The sequence below is a fragment of the Salminus brasiliensis genome, chromosome 19, assembly GCF_030463535.1.
Source record: "Salminus brasiliensis chromosome 19, fSalBra1.hap2, whole genome shotgun sequence".
Lineage (NCBI taxonomy): Eukaryota > Metazoa > Chordata > Actinopteri > Characiformes > Bryconidae > Salminus > Salminus brasiliensis.
The window spans coordinates 1,566,986-1,583,945 of record NC_132896.1 but is presented as its reverse complement, the minus strand read 5'-3'; the positions used below and the strand labels follow the sequence as shown (position 1 = coordinate 1,583,945).

The window sequence follows — 16,960 nt, the reverse complement described above, 5'->3', positions numbered from 1 at the left end:
AATATATATTACCCTAATGAGAGACTGTAGCTCCTCCTCCTCAGTGTATATCACAATACCTACATTTAGAGCATTATTAATATATATTACCCTAATGAGAGACTGTAGCTCCGCCTCCTCAGTGTATATCACAATACCTACATTTAGAGCATTATTAATATTCACCCTAATGAGAGACTGTAGCTCCTCCTCCTCAGTGTATATCACAATACCTACATTTAGAGCATTATTAATATTCACCCTAATGAGAGACTGTAGCTCCTCCTCCTCAGTGTATATCACAATACCTACATTTAGAGCATTATTAATACACACACTAGGGTGTAGCTACAGTCTCTCATTGGGATTAAATGGATTATCAGTGTTCTGCAGAGCCTGTCCAACCCTAACAACAGTAGCTATGAAGGAACAGCTTTGTGGGTGGGGCCTGGAGAGGTCAGTTGTATTCCAGGCACAGCGAGTCTGAGAGACTGTTTCTGTATTCACAGCATGTCAGAGCCGCCACAATGCCTGGTTTGTCAGCCGAAGAGATAAATTGGACCTTTTGCTTTTCCACGTCTCTAATGTGTGAGACAGCTGCTCCAGAGAACTGCCCATTAGTGTCCCACTGCTGGCCACGGAGCCAAATATTGATATCCAATACCCTCGTTGTATCATTCCTTGGCATAAATAATCAGCATCAATCAACGCGCTGATGATATAGGAGGTCGTTCGCGGCGAATCGCTCACGCAGACGCACCACAAATGAACAGATTAAAGAGAGGAAGGTCAAAGGCTCTGATTGGATCAGGTAGCGCACCCGCTGGGACGTCGCATACAGAGTTCTGGTCAAATATAATTCACGCCAGGGTCACAGAGATAGCTCTAATGGCTGTTCTAGAAGCGCCAAGGCACCTCAAATCAGCCACACATCGACTCCTACTTCCACACGTCCGTGCTGTTCATTACAACCACAGAAAGAGAGTGGACACACACTGACCATTACCTGGCTTTTCAAAATGCTTTCATAAAAATCTGTGTTTGATAGTTGAGCAGAGTCTTTTGTGAAATTTGACCATATTTGCACTGCCTGAGTGGTTCCTACTTCCAGGCAGTTTCTAGGCTGTTGCTAGGTGGTCACTAGGCTGCACCTCTTTTTGATAGGTGATTGCTATGGTGTTGCTGAAAGGTTGATGTGGTGTTGCTACATGTTTGCTATGGCATCACATGTGGTTGCTTCGGTGTTGCTAGGTGATTGTTATTGTGTTGCTAGGTGGTTGCTATGATATCGCTAAGTGGTTTCTAGGTGATTGCTGTGGTGTTGTGAGGTGGTTGCAATGATATTTTAGGTGGTTGCTATGGTGTTGCTAAAAGGTTGATGTAGTGTTGCAACATGCCTGCTGTGTCATCACAGGTAGTTGATTCTGTGTTGTTAGGTGATTGTTATGGTGTTGCTGCTATAGTTTTGCTAAGTGGTTGCTAGGTGGTTGCTATGGTATACAAGGTGGTTGTTATGTTGCTGTAAGTTGCTGCTAGATGGGTGTTATAGTGTTGCCAGGTGATGGCTTAAATATCAGATTAATTAAATGTGTGTATATATATATATATATATATATATATATATATATATATACTATAATAATAATAATAATAATAATAATAAATGTTTTTTTGACCAGATATTCACAAATTTTTGATGGTCGGATAAGAGCTCAGACGGCTGTAATTGAGTTGTGGTCATTTGTTCTGGAGGAGCAGCTTGAATTGCTTCTCCACACACTGCACACACACTCTACAAGCGACCTCCCGAACCCTTCCCCATTCAGAGCGCTCTGAGCGAGAGGCAATCTCTTAGCAAGCCGTCCTGAAGCCAATAAGCCCACGTGCTCTGGCTTTGTGTGATGGAGGACCGCTCTAAGAGCCCCCCTCATGTGAAAAATGTTTTCAATCAACTGGCCTCGGGCTCGTCTGATGTTTGCAACCAAAACCCTGACGCACATATTGCACCTCACGCTGCTCAATATCTCCAACCCCCCACTGATGTTTAGTTTACATCATGACATTTATTTCCTCACCCGGCGTGGGCTGCAGCACAATAGGACATGTGTGGCATTATCGAATGAGTGCTGAACACGGTCCGTACAGGGAGTAAATCAGAAAGGCACCACAGAGGTCCTGCACTGAGACCTGCAGGACCAAGGCCATTATCAAATCCATCAAGGACATGAAGAATCAGATCTGCAGAGAAAGAGAGGAGGACAGATAGAGGGAGACTACTGACCGCTACTAACACTGCTACACCACTGACCCCTGACACACTCCACACTGTTACACCACCGACCCCTAACACACTCCACACTGTAACACCACTGACCCCTAACACACTCCACACACTGTTACACCACTGACCCCTAACACACTCCTCACACTGTTACACCACTGAACCCTAACACACTCCACACCATTACACCACTGACCCCTAACACACTCCACACACTGTTACACTACTGACCCCTAACACACTCCACACTGTAACACCACTGACCCCTAACACACTCCACACACTGTTACACCACTGACCCCTAACACACTCCACCCTGTTACACCACTGACCCCTAACACACTCCACACACTGTTACACCACTGACCCCTAACACACTCCACCCTGTTACACCACTGACCCCTAACACACTCCACACTGTAACACCACTGACCGAGTACACAGTCCACACCGTGACATGATTACATTAATGAGACAGCAGGAAGATGGCGTCAGGGTGTGTGTGTGTGTGTGTGTGTGTGTGTGTGTGTGTGTGTGTGTGTGTGTGTGTGTGTGGTCCTGGAGGTAGTTTTGGCATATTTGTGGCTCTGGCTCTTGCAATTGACACAGAGTGAAGAGAGAAAGAGACAGAAAGGAGAGAGACAGACAGAGAGAGAGAGCAGAGAGAGAGAGGTGTGTGTTTGGCTGGACATTGCTGGCTGTGGTCACCGTTGCTGCGGTAGAATGATGAAGTGGTCAGGCTGAGCTCCATCCATCACTGCTCCATATCCCAGAAGCCCACGGGGCCTCCACAATATGTCAGAGTCATAGAGCCCCCATGCATCAAAACATGTTAATACAGATCAACCCCCCCCCTCCTTCCCTTTCCCCTCCAGCACACCCCCACGGCCCACTCAGGATCTAAGAGCAATGCCATGTCCACTTACACACAGCACAGCGACATAATCACCTCCATACCTGCCACACAATAGTGCCACTGCTGACCATCACAGCCTGACCCCCTCAGAGCCCCCCACCCATCTCACTGTTGCCCACAACTCTACTGCACACTGCACTGCACACATGCTTCCAATACACCCCATAATATGACCTGCATCACTGGTATACTGTAAAATACTGTACATCTCACTCCACTATGCAATGACAATAATAAAATAATAATAACATAATAATAACATAATACAATAATAATAATAATAATAATAATAATAATAATAATAGTAATATGTTTGATTAAATATATTAATGATGCATTTATTAATAACAAAAGTACTTGTATTTACATATCATTAATTATTAGTAATATAATAACTGTGCTACTGTAATAATTATGTTATCATTTTAATTAATTAATAAAATATACTACAGCATACCGTTTACAACACACTTTTCACAATTGTAGTGTTGTGAAATGTTTGCTGACACAGACGTGCAAATGCACACACAGCTTGTCTAGACCCTGTAAAGAAGTACTGCCAATAGAATAGGACTCTCTGGAGCAGATCAACATCATGACCCTATTGGCTCCATGCCACGTGGGCTAGAGGGGTATAAAGCCCCCCAGCATTGAGCTGTGGAGCAGTGGAACAGCTGTGTTCTCTGGAATGATGGTGGAGGAGCTCCATCCAGTACTTTTGGATGGGATGAGTTAAAGAGTTGGGGATCACCTAATGCAATCAAATTCTCACAGCAATGTTCCTCTAAAATCTAGTAGAAAGTCTTCTTCTCTGGACAGTAGAGACAGTTACTCCAACAGAAGCAGGAGAAACTCATTTTGATACCCTTAATTAGAGAAGATACAACAAATGAGCAGGTGTCCCAATACTTTTGTCAGTTTCGTGTATATGTGGTAATAGTCTACCATCCTTATTTAGGCAAGTTTGGCTGTTTTGGAAACCCTGACCAAGATGAATTCCTTGCAGGTGTGAAACGCTCTGACTGGGTGGAGGCTTCTCCGTCACCCAAAGATGTCTCAGATGCTTTCATTCGAGATGCATTGCTGCCATCAGCTTGGCTGAAAAGGTGGGTTATGGAGAATATCTGAAGGCAGGCACTCGATCTCGAGGAAGCCGGCTGGTGTGACAGGTGGAAAGCGCGTGAGAGATTGCAGAACGTGTTTGAGCAAACCTGAGAGCTTTCTCTGGGGCGTCTGGGAGACAAACACATCCTTTTCTGGAGACCGAGGTATTTGCTCTTTGCTGTCTTTGGGAGGGAGGAGAGCGATGCGGCAGACTGCGAGAGATTGCTCAAAGAAAGACGACCTATTGAAGACCAGGAGAAGTGTGAGCACAGGCGGAGAACGCAAGCCTTGGCGTGAAGAAAAAGACTGAGGGCTTAGAGTGTCGATATTCAGGAGTGAAGGAAGAGGAAATAAAAGGGAGAAAGGCAGAGAGAATAGGAGGCAGCTCTGCTTCTGCTCAATACTAGAAGGATCTCCGTAACGCTGGTGTTCTGCTGATGAAGCGTAAAGCGGACAGCAGACAGAACAGAACCCGACAATAAAAAACTACCCAATTCCAGCCAATCCAGCCTCACTGTGCTGTGCTTTACCCACAAACAGTGCAGTGCAACTGAGGGAGACAGTGTCAGCAGAACCTCCCAAAGATCTCCACACAGAATCCAAGGCTCGAAAGGAGAACCTTCTTAAGAGTATGAAGAAAAAACACTGAGAGGAACTGAGACTCAAAAGGAGAACCTTCCAGTGTGTTAGTAAGAAGCACTTAAAAAAACTCAAGAGGAGAACATCCATCAGAGCATAAGAAAGAACCACTGAAAAGAACCAACTCAAAAAGAGTACGAGTAAGAAGTACTGAGAGAACCAAGACCCAAGTGAGCCTTTCTAAGAGCCTGGGGAGGAACTACAGAGAGGAACTAAGACACAGAAGAAGAACCTTTCTGAGAGCAGGAGGAAGAACCTACTAAGACTCAAATGGGGAACCTCCATAAGATGAGGAAGAACCACTAAAAGGAACTAAGACACAAAAGGAGAACCTTTCGAAGAGCCTGAGGAGGAACTACAGAGAGAACCTAAGAGGAGGAAAAAGGAGAACCTCTCTAAAAGCAGGAGGAAGAACCATTGAGAGGAACTAAGACACAGAGGGAGATCCGTCCAGAGTGTTAGTAAGAAGCACTGGTAAAACACTGTGAGACTCAAGAGGAGAACATCTGTCCGGGCATAAGAAAGAACCACTGAGAAGAACCAACTAAAAAAGAGTACAAGTAAGAAGTACTAAGAGAACCAAGACCCAAGTGAGCCTTTCTAAGAGCAGGAGGAAGAACCACTGAGAGGAACTAAGACTCAAAAGGAGAACCTTCCATAGAGTGTTAGTAAGAAGCACTGGGAATAACACTCAATACCTAAGAGGAGAACATCCGTCAGAGCATGGGGAAGAACCACTGAGAAGAACCAACTCAAAAAGAGTACGAGTAAGAAGTACTGAGAGAACCAAGACCCAAGTGAGCCTTCCTAAGAGCCTGAGGAGGAACTACAGAGAGGAACTAAGACACAGAAGAAGAACCTTTCTAAGAGCAGGAGGAAGAACCACTGAGAGGAACTGAGACTCAAAAGGAGAACCTATATAATGGTATAAGTAAGGACCTCTGAAAGAAATCAAGACTCAAAAGGAGAACCTTCCTGTAAGAGGTCAGTGTCTCAGAGTGTATGTATGTATACCGTGCCAAACAGGTGGGTCTGGTCAGCGCTGATTACTGCTGGGGATTCTGGGACTACTGTACTGTGCAGGGAACACAGATGGTAGGGTCAGAATTGGGCACCAACAGCTTGAATCCATGGGCCCATGTTGCCTTGTGTGAACCGTCCAGGCTGGTGGAGGTGGTGTAATGGTGTGGGGGAAAAGTTCGATCAATCAATCATCTCTGGAAGACTTCTCTGACTATCATTGCTGACCATCATGATCACAGCTTACCCATCTTCTTCCACCTTCTTCCAGCATGAAGATGCTGGGATGCGTGAGTTCAGTGTTCTGACCAGTCATTGGATCTAAATCCAGTGGACCACCTTTGGGATGTGGCTAAAGGTTCTGCAGAATTGTGGGATGCAATCTGGTCAACATGGACCAGAATCTCAAAGGAAGGCTTCCAACAGCTTGTGGAATTCATGCCATGAGGAATTGAGGCTGTTTAGTTATTAGGAGGGATCTACTGGTAGCTGTGGGGTCCTGAAGCAACTGCTTATGTCACCTATTAGGTAGAGCCAGCTCTGCTGCTGCACCCAACCCCCTTAGATTCTAGGCCAAGTGTCTAAAAAGCACAAACGCACACTGGAATTATTTCACCACAGGGATTAAAGTGTGAGACGTTTTTAATGTCCCTTATAAAACAATAAATCAAGGAGAATTTAAATAAATATGAAATTATCATCAGCACCGCTGCTGTTTACTGTTCGGGTTGCGTCCTCCTGCTGTGCACTTCACAGGGACACTGTAGCAGCACAGCTATTTACTGGCTACGGCACTTTTGTAAAGACACTAATCACACGAGTTCTAATTATTACAACCGAAAAATCTGATTACACTGACTGATGAGGTAAGAAACATCACTGCCTTAAAGCTGAACACTATTCAAACTGACCAGCACTGCTGTTTTACAGTGGAGGTTCTAGATAAGCTCCCCCAGTCAGAGCTGTGGTTCTACAGTGGAGGTGAAGGGAAGCAGACGTCTGAAGCTCTACTAAAAGCTCCTCACAGAAAGTTCTTCACCTAATGGTGATGAAGACGCTGCCTGATGCCTGAGACACTGTTCTACTTTCTACAGAAAGTAGTCCCTAAAGAAAACTGCATTAGCTGAGATTCTCTATTCACTATTTTACCTTCATCATCATCATCATCATCATTCCATATAAAACTCAAAAGACCTGTGTAGCTTCACTGGTGGGTTTGGATACAAAATAAATTATGGGCTGTATATGTGTGGTAGTCATGGCGACAGAGGCCTGCTTCCATTCACTACCACCGTAAAGAAATCAGAGTGGGTCAGTTTCTCTACAGTGAAGCTCAGTTTCTCACCGAACCCCCGACTTTCTGCAAAGTTTAATAGAAGTCAACAGACTTACTCTTTAAAATTTGGAGTTGTTGAACCATCAGCACACAACAGGGCGACGTGATCTTCAGTGCTGTTTATGTGACGAGTGTTAGAGTGCTTTCTCACGAGCAGCGTGCTGATAAAACGCAACACCACAGCATCCTCCAAACGACTCAGACAGAGACTAATTCAATTTCAGGCCCAATTAAGCGCTGTCTTAGGTTGACAGTCTCTATCAACGATAACAAAGTGCGATTGGCTGGCTGTTTGCTGGCTCATTTTGCCTGGTCTTTAGCGGGGCGAAAGCGTGGTCATGTTGCTGTTTGATATTTCGATGGCGTTTTGACCACAGGCTCTGATTTGTCTCTGTGAGACAGCGAACAAACACTTACACGTCCCCCTGACCAACTCTCAACTCTCTGACCACGGTCTCCGACATTCAACCAGTGGATTGCACAAAACGGTCTGAAGGCTTTAGCAGCTTTAAAGCTTCTAGATCTCTGAGCTTGTCCCACAAATGCAGGGGGAGCCCAGGAGCAATATATACCAATACCTGCATAGTACTGCTTTATATTAAAGCCTGATTCATTCAAATGTAGCCAATGAGCTAAACCATGGTTTGTATCTGAGGGTTGTTTCTGTAGTTTTACTACTCCACTACTCCACTGCAGTAAATACAAATCCCCCTCATGGTCAGCCAGCTGTACACTTGCATTTCTGGACAGTGTGAGAGCTGCAGAAGCTTGATCTGAAGGTGGAGCAGCATGTGGGCTGTAGAGGTGGTAGAGTAACACTACAGGATTTTACACTAATATGACTCTATGGGTTCTGCAGTGTTACACAGCAGTTCTGGAGAGAGGTTCTCCTCCTGCAGCTCCCCCACCAAACCTCCATAGTGCAGTAGCAGCAGCGTTCCGGCCCGGAGTGGGAATGACGGAGACACCGCTCTCCCTGTTCCAGATAGTGGAGCATCAGCATGATCCTGAAGCTGCTGGTTTGAGGTTAAAGTGCTACATAATGCTACGTTAAGTGATGTGTATCAGTGTTGGTGGTTAACTGGGTCTTGCAGGGGGTTGCAAGGGTTCCCTCCAGTTGAACTCCAGCTTTGTTAACTCTTTTCTTACTCTTTATCTTCTATCTTCTAGCTGCATGATGATTAATGGTGGCTATAATCACCACGGTGAGTTTTCTCTAAATGTACATCGTTAGGAGGTGGACGGAGCAGCTTCTCCAGCAGAGTGAATGCGAGACCACGGAGATCATAAACGTGTGGAGAACACCTCCACTGTTCTTCCGAACACTAAACAAGAGCAGCCAGGGCACTGTCGACTCTCTCTCTCTCCACTCTCTCTCTCTTTCTCTCTCTCTCTCTGGCTTTTTCACCCTGTCTCTCTCTCTCTGGCTTTCTCTCTCTCTCTCTCTCTCTCTCTCTCTCTCTCTCTCTCTCTCTCTCTCTCTCTGGCTTTTTCGCTCTCTCGCTCTCTCTCTTTCTCTCTCTTTCTCTCTCTCCCTTCCTGCATCAATCAGCAGGATAACACGAAAAACAAACAAGCGTAAGTCCCGAGTCACATCTCGCCCTCCCTGCAGCCCCAAAAAGGAAGATAGAGAGAGATACAGAGAAGGATGGCGAGGGAGAGGTAGGACCGATTGACTTTTTCCAATCTCTGCAACAGACTGAATTACCAGAGATTTCCTCAGAACACACACACACACACACACTCCTAGAGATGCCAGCAGAGCTGAATACACAAAACCAGTCCAGCCAGGAACCCAAATCTGAATGTACACTATAAGTTTGTGGACACCCCTTCACCACCATCATTCCAGAGAACACAGTTCCTCCACAGCTCAATTCTGAGGGGATTTATACCCCTCTAGCCCATGCCTGGAATTGGGCAGCATGGTGCCAAGAGAGAGTCCAATTCTATTGGCAGTACTTCTTCTCTACAGAGACTAGACAAGCTGTGTGTGTGCATTTACACATCTGTGTCAGCAATGGGAGCAACTTATAGTAGCAGAATGCATTCATTTGAAGGGGTGTCCACAAACATTTGGACATCTGAGGAACTGGACTGAACCAGGTTGTTTACAAGAGGAGTATATATATATATATATATATATATATATATATACGGGAGATTAAGAGATAAACTTGAGGAGAGGGATCCTCAAGAGTTTCCTCAAGAGTGAAACTTTTTTAAGGACCTGAGACATGTAAATAGTTAGAATGCAGTATCCGTTCATTCATATAATATATTCACATTTAGTTACATCCCCAGTGGTGACACAACCTTCCTCCAAGGCAGAGCCCCTTTGTAAGAATGTGCAGATGTGTTTACCAGATTATGGCAGATAACAATGTTCCATATGTTCGGTACACAACAGCAATACTGACACAGAACACGGCTTTGAGAGAAATAAAGGCCTGCGGGATGTAATGTGATTTTAATACCCACGTTCAAATAAACACTGCCAGAGAGAGAGAGAGAGAGAAAGAGAGAGAGAGAGCAAGATATTAAAACAAGATTCAAAACAGACAGATTCACTCCAACACTAGCGTTGACCTATAATATGAATATTTCCCTTCACATTTTTCCAAAGTCCATGATGAATTCGATCGAAGCAAATGTGACCTTTTCACACGTCCAATCACGATTTCCATTTCAAAGGCCTCGCAACACCACAGCATTTGTGTCTATGTAAAACTACATTAGCATATAAATGAATGCGGGGAAAGTGTCTGTATTTAGCGGCCCACCTACTCTTAAGGGTGAGTCGAGGGCAGTTTATGGGGACAGGTGGCTGAGCCGTGCCAAGATTGCCAAAACTGAGGTGTCTCCAGTGTACTCCAGAAACCCTCTGTCCAGATGTTGTCAGAACAAACAACAACAGAAGAGGGGTTTAATCCATCAGAAATGAGAAATAAGAGAGAGAGAAGACTTAGAAAGTAAATCAGTTGGAAAGAGAAGGGCTAGCTTATGATCTTTTTGTGCCCCCTGATCCCACAAACTCTTGCAGTATAATCTTCCCCACCAGACACCACTTATCCACTGGTGATAACCTGAGAATTATGACTTTGCTAAAGACTAGTCCCATTCATTCTTCACAAAACCTCGAAACTGAGCCACTGTACTGCACTCGTTCCTGAGTAATGGCCTAATCAAGACGGTGGTGAACCCTGACTAGAGTTGGGCCTTCAGTCCAGGCCACAGCCCCAGTGAGAGTCTAGTAGTACATTAGAACCAAGTTCACAAGAATGGATTTGAACAAATGTTGGCTGTTTTATGTTAAACAACATCTAACCAATGACAAATTAGCAGACTTATCCTTGTGAAAGAGCTTCTAATGTATCAATGCCAAATAACACTATATAACTGGAGAAGAGTGGAGAAGAAAACTGGTTCAGATCAATGGTTCTGTTCCCTTCCGTTCTATAAAAATGGAACCACAACTGTCCACAATGTTGTCAATTCTGCAACCAGAGGCTGCGCAGTAGAGACCAGAGGTGGAGCCATACTTGCAGACTTATTTGGTAGACCCACCCCCCTTCTCCCAGACCATGCCTCAGTGTCTCAGACCACCTTCACTGAGCTTCCAGCACAGTGGACTCCCAGTTTGTCCGGAAAGTGGACAACAGCTCCAACAGTAAAAGTGCAGCTCAGCTCCTCCATGTACCGACCAGAAAGGACGCCATGCAGGTCAGATGTGGCTCCACCTTCTTACGATAGAGCAGAGTAAGAGTAAAAAACTGATTTCTGGGCGGAAATAAAAAACGGGCCAATATTAACACAGGAAGAATTAACTGCTGGAATTTGGAGAAGCTGGAGATGGAAAGACAAATAAGAGGAGGATGATTTGATGGAAAATGAGCAGAGAGAGTTCAGATGGGTCCATAGTTTGATAGGTTTGCTTGGTTACAGTAATGTTGGGTTTGACAAATCAGCTCTCTACGTTGCAACATGACTTTTAAGCGAGTCAGCAGTAGTCTTTTCTTCATTGCTGGAGGACGCAGTTCCTCTGAACATAGCACTGGCGTGGACGTATTCATTAGAAGATCATGCCGAGCCATTCATGATTGCTACAAGAAGTTCTGACTCTTTTACCAGGACGATGTGTTAGTTTGAGACGTCCATGAATGAATAAGGCAGAGGCTACCGAAGTATTGTATATACATATTTATCTACAAGGCTTTTTCTACCAGTCACTGTGCCCAAAAAGCTTCTCCAGAAATGTGGGTACAGCCCCCTAATAAGCTTCACCAAGGGAGACAGAGTCTGGAACATTTCTCAAAGAGAGTCGACCTCTTGAAGACTTTGAAGAACGTGAAGAACAGAGGACAATATGCAAGACGTGGCATGAAGAAAATGACTAAGGGCTTCGAGTGTCGACACTCTATGAAAAGAGAAGAGAAAGACGGAGATAATGAGAGCAAGATCGTTCAAGGCTGCTCTCCTTCTGCTCGATAATATAAGGAACTCTGACATAACGCAAAGCGGTGTTCTGCTGATGAAGCGTAAAGCTTGGAGAACAGAGGTAAGACATGACAAACCACTCAGTATAGCCTTATCAGTGCAGCACCTTTTCCAACTGATGATGTCCCAAAAGAAGCATTGATACAACATCAGCGAGCGAGACAGAGAAGTTGAGGTAGAACCACTGAGAATCAAAAGGGGGATTGTACCTAAGAGTAGGAGGAAGAAGAGCCTCCCTAAGAACATGGAGAGGAGCCACTTGAGAAACTCACTAAAAGCATGAGGAAAAACAAAGAGTCAAAGAAGAGCCACAGTGAGGAACCGCTGAGAAGAACCAAGACTCAAAAAGAGAGGTCAAAATGCTTCAGAATGCTATAGTGTAATAGAGAATTCAATAGTGTAATAATTATAATATGATATTCTATTAATATTGTCAATATGATTATAATATTATATATTTATATGGTTATAAATATTCTATATTATATATATATATATATATATATATATATATATATATATATATATATTTACAGCAAAATGATAATGACTCTAGACGTGTAAAGTTTAAGCATCAAACAAGCCTAAAAGGATTGTAAACCAGCTGAGCTCCCTGCATCTGCACTGCTTATTAATATTGTGATACTGTGAAAAATAAATATTAATGCTGGTCTCCATTAAAGAATTCCCCTCTTCCAGAACTGAGAGAAGAGAAGACCAGATCAATCATGGCCTAAAAACAGAGCATTAATATGGACACCTAAAAGTCTGCCTGGACACCCTTTACACCTGTAATTAGTGTCTGGAGAGAGAGAACCGTTCTCCACTCGGTTAACAATAAACAAACTGCTGGTTTAATGAAACTGCCCTCAGGATCAGTTTAAGCCTGGATTAGAAACAGTACACAACTAATGACACACACAAAATAAGTAAAAGAGTGTGTGTGTGTGTGTGTGTGTGTGTGTGTGTGTGTGTGTGTTCGACCGTACTTGCCGTGGATGACTCCGTCTGGATTCAGCATTGGGATGATCTTCAGGATAAAGGCCTCTCTCAGACTCTCAGCCACCGGATCGCTGCTGCACAGGAACTCCAGACTGCCCCTCATTACCCAGCTAGCATTGCTCTCCCCGGGGTGGACTCTCGCCGTCAGAACTACGTATGGCCGGTTCCCTACACACACACCATATTATAATTACCACTTTGTAGCCTATTATTACTACATAATCACAGCATTACAACCTAATTACAATATATTAATGCTATATGATCATAGAGTTATAGTTATAACCACCTTATAACAGTCTTATAACATTTTAACCCAGCTGTAACAAAATTTACATGTATAACAATTGTAGCAATAGTATGAATATATAATCCCATATAATAAATACATACTATATAACAATTATTACTGTACTGCACCCATATTATTACAAAAAGCCACATTATTATGTCACTATAAACATAATAATAATAATAATAATAATAATAGTAATAATAATAATAATAATAATAATAATAATAATCCTATGCTAGCATTACAAAATTGTAATACAGAATATGTATAACAATATGAATATATAGTATTATAACATTTTTTGACAATATCAATACAATAAAATCAATATTATTATCATTATACTATATTATTAATATAATATATAATATAACTATTACTATCAAAATAGCATAAATAGATAATAGCAAGCTATATGTTCACATTTCACACGTTTTTTATCTGCAGTATTTTTTAACTCCAATCCAGACGCAACCTCCAGATCCACTGAAAACGCCTGCGTCCAAATACTTTCCTGACCCTTTCTCTCATGTCTGCTCTCCTTGATTCTTCAGAGCTGGGTCTCATGTTCTCAGGGAGTCTACTGGCAGAGCTGACTAGCTGATGGATCCACATGAATACCTGCGGGTTGCTCCAAACAAGCCCTATCGCCTGAACCCCTGCTTAATGTAGCCCATGCAGACTATGTGCTGCACTTTTTTAGATTTAGGCCACGCCCACTTTTAGTTCAGATAGTTACAAATAACAGCAGCGTGTTGCACCTCTACAGTGCAGGTGACGTCTCAGTAAATCGCTCAACAGCAGCTCACTCCATCTCAGTGAGGTCATTATATTAACTGTCAATCAAGCCCCTTCGTCCACGTCTCCTTTGATGTCCATCCCGACTCATCTCATCTGAGCAGGAAAATGACATCACCCTCCTGAGCAAGCTCACGTTTCACATGGATGCCAGAGTTGGACACAGCTTATCAGAAACACATTAAAATTTAATTTAGCACAACTATTGTGGCCCAGTCCACCACTCCACAAAGGACGGTCAGGGAAGGCCCACGTTAGCGTGATTGGCCACTCCGCCATTGATCTCACATAATGAGTTTCTGCAGCTGCTGTGTGTGTGTGTGTGGGTGTGTGTGTTCTCCATTGCTTCATTAAATTCTCCATGTTTAATTGAATCTCAGTGCTGCAGCACAATCAGGGTTGAGGTATGAATAATTTGTTTGTATTATTTTTTAATGCCTAAAACAAATTAGATGAGCATATTTGGGTTTTTTATTATTTGTAAATATTGAAAGTAAGAGTTGCTGAGGCTCTCGGTGCCAGAGAGAGCGCACAGATCTAAAAACAGCAGATGCTGTGTTTCTAATAAAGTGGCCAGTAAGTGGACACTCAAGGTACTAGGTGTTTCGAATAAACTGTCCAATATAGAAGCACTAGGTGTTTCTAATAAAGTGGCCAGTATTTAAAAAAATAGATAGTAGGTATTTCTAATAAAGTGACCAGTATGGAAGCACTAGATAGTAGATGTTTCTAATAAAATGGCCAGTGAGTGGACACTCAAGGTAGTAGGTGTTTCTAGTAAAGTGGCCAATATGAAAGCACTGGATAGTAGGTGTTTCTAATAAAGTGGGCAGTATTTAAAAATATATATAGTAGGTGTTTCTAATAAAGTGGCCAATAAAAAAACAGATAGTAGGTGTTTCTAATAAAGTGGCCAGTGAGTGGACATTCAAGGTACTAGGTGTTTTTAGTAAAGTGACCAAAATGAAAGCACTGGATAGTAGGTGTTTCTAATAAAGTGGCCAATATGGAAGCACTAGATGTTTCTAATAAAGTGGCCAATATTTTAAAACACTAGATAGTAGGTGTTTCTAATAAAATGGCCAGTGAGTGGACATTCAAGGTACTAGGTGTTTCTAGTAAAGTGGGTAATATGAAAGCACTGGATAGAAGGTGTTTCTAATAAAGTGGCCAGTATGAAAGCACTAGATAGTAGGTGTTTCTAATAAAGTGACCAGTCAGTGGACCATTCAAGGTACTAGGTGTTTCTAGTAAAGTGGCCAATATTTTAAAACACTAGATAGTAGGTGTTTTTAATAAAGTGGCCAATGAGTGGTCTTAATAAACGTTTACTCATCCTTACATTCACTTGCATCTTGCTGTGTGTGTGTGTGTGTGTGAGAGACACAGCTCCTCCAAAAAACACAAAGCATCCCTCTAGCATCAGCCTTGACCCATCAGTCCATGTATGCATTGATTTATTCATCATCCCATCTGGCATCTTACGGCCCGAGGCAAGTATAAAGCTGCTGTAGAACAATGAGGCTGGCCAGAGTGCACCTAATGTACATCAGCTGAGGACTGCAGGTGGAAGAGGAGTGTGAGTCATTCCAGCCAACAGCAATGTGTTTAAATACTTTTGGGAAGTAATTATGGCAGCATATGATCTGTCCCAGAGCAGAGTGTGTGTGTGTGTGTGTGTGTGTGTGTGTGTGTGTGTGTGTTATGAGCAGGGTTTCTTAAGGATGCGTTGGATTTTAATGACGTCCAGTTCTATGGAGAGTCCAGCAAAGTGAGACGCAGTGAAACCTGTTCATTGAGGACAAGCTTGGAGTGTGCTCCCAATGTCATTATCTGCACCTAATGTAGCCTGACGAGCGTGTGTGTGTGAATGAGTGTGTGTGAGTGTGTGTGTGTTGGAGTGAGGGATGGCAGGTTATGAGACCTACGTGCAGAGAATGGCGGAGAAGACAGAATACAGGGGGAGTGTGAGATATATGAATAAAGTATCTGGTACAAGCTAGGTGTTTCTAATAAAGTGGCCAATGAGTGCACCACTGTTACAACAAAACCAATGTCATTCACTTCATCTGAGTGTGTGGTCTTAATGATTTGGCTAACTGAGGAATTAGGCATGATCTTTTCTACACAGATGCTCCTTGTAGCCCATACAGAACATGTGCTGCTCTCAGGGCAGCAGATCTTTACTTGGTGCACCAATATAAATAAATAAATATGCATTGTTGTGAGGATTTGATTGTATTCAGCAACAAGAGCGTTCATGAGGTTAACATGTTGTACGATCATCACCTCACTTCATCCCCAACTCATCCCATTCAAAAGTACTGAATGGAGCTCCACCACCAACACAGTTCCTCCACTGCTCCACAGCTCCTCAATGCTGGGGGGCTTTATAATACCCCTCTAGCCCACGCCTGGCATTATTAGGCAGCATGGAGCCAATAGGGCTCCAGAAAGTTCTTCTCTACAGGGACTAGACAAGCTGTGTGTGTGCATTTGCACATTCTGTGTCAGCTATGGGTGCAACTTGGGGTGTCCACAAACATGTGAACATATAGTGTGTGTGTGTGTGTGTGTGTGTGTGTATAAAAAGAGAATGCAGCTGTTAGCACTGTTTAGAAATCAGGGTTATGCCAGTCTTACGCCAGCATAACAAATACGGACATCCATTCAGACTGTCAGTCAAACCCTGGCCTAAACTAGGGGTTCAACCCGCACGCTAAAACTGGCTCAGCAGTGAAAGCAATTAGCGTGATGCAATTAGCATAATGCAAATCTGCGGCCACATGTTTTCAATTCTTATTAAATGTACAAAAGAAGGGAAAAACAGCTGAAAGTCTTTGGCACCGAGACCACTGTGTTTCTCTGTTTGTGGAAACAGCAGATAGCTATGCAAATTCATCAGCTTCTAATTAAGCCACACAAATGGACCCTGGTTTTCCCGTGATGACCAGTCCCTATCTGTCACGAGAGCCAAACTGTTTAGCGATGTTACTCATAACACAATTATACATGACCTATAGCATGTTTTAATTATTACTGCTGCGCTCGTTTGCCTTGCCGCCGCCGCTGCTATAGGAGAAGGCCGATTAG

At 43.3% G+C, this 16,960-nt stretch overlaps 1 protein-coding gene across 1 annotated transcript in view; it reads right to left on the bottom strand.

The window, feature by feature from the left end:
- Positions 1–16,960, bottom strand: part of agbl1 (AGBL carboxypeptidase 1) — a 178,043-nt gene that overhangs the window by 85,019 nt on the left and 76,064 nt on the right. The window contains exon 19 of the mRNA XM_072663557.1: positions 12,762–12,942. Coding sequence (XP_072519658.1) covers positions 12,762–12,942 — 181 coding nt within the window. The remainder of the gene's footprint in view (positions 1–12,761; positions 12,943–16,960) is intronic.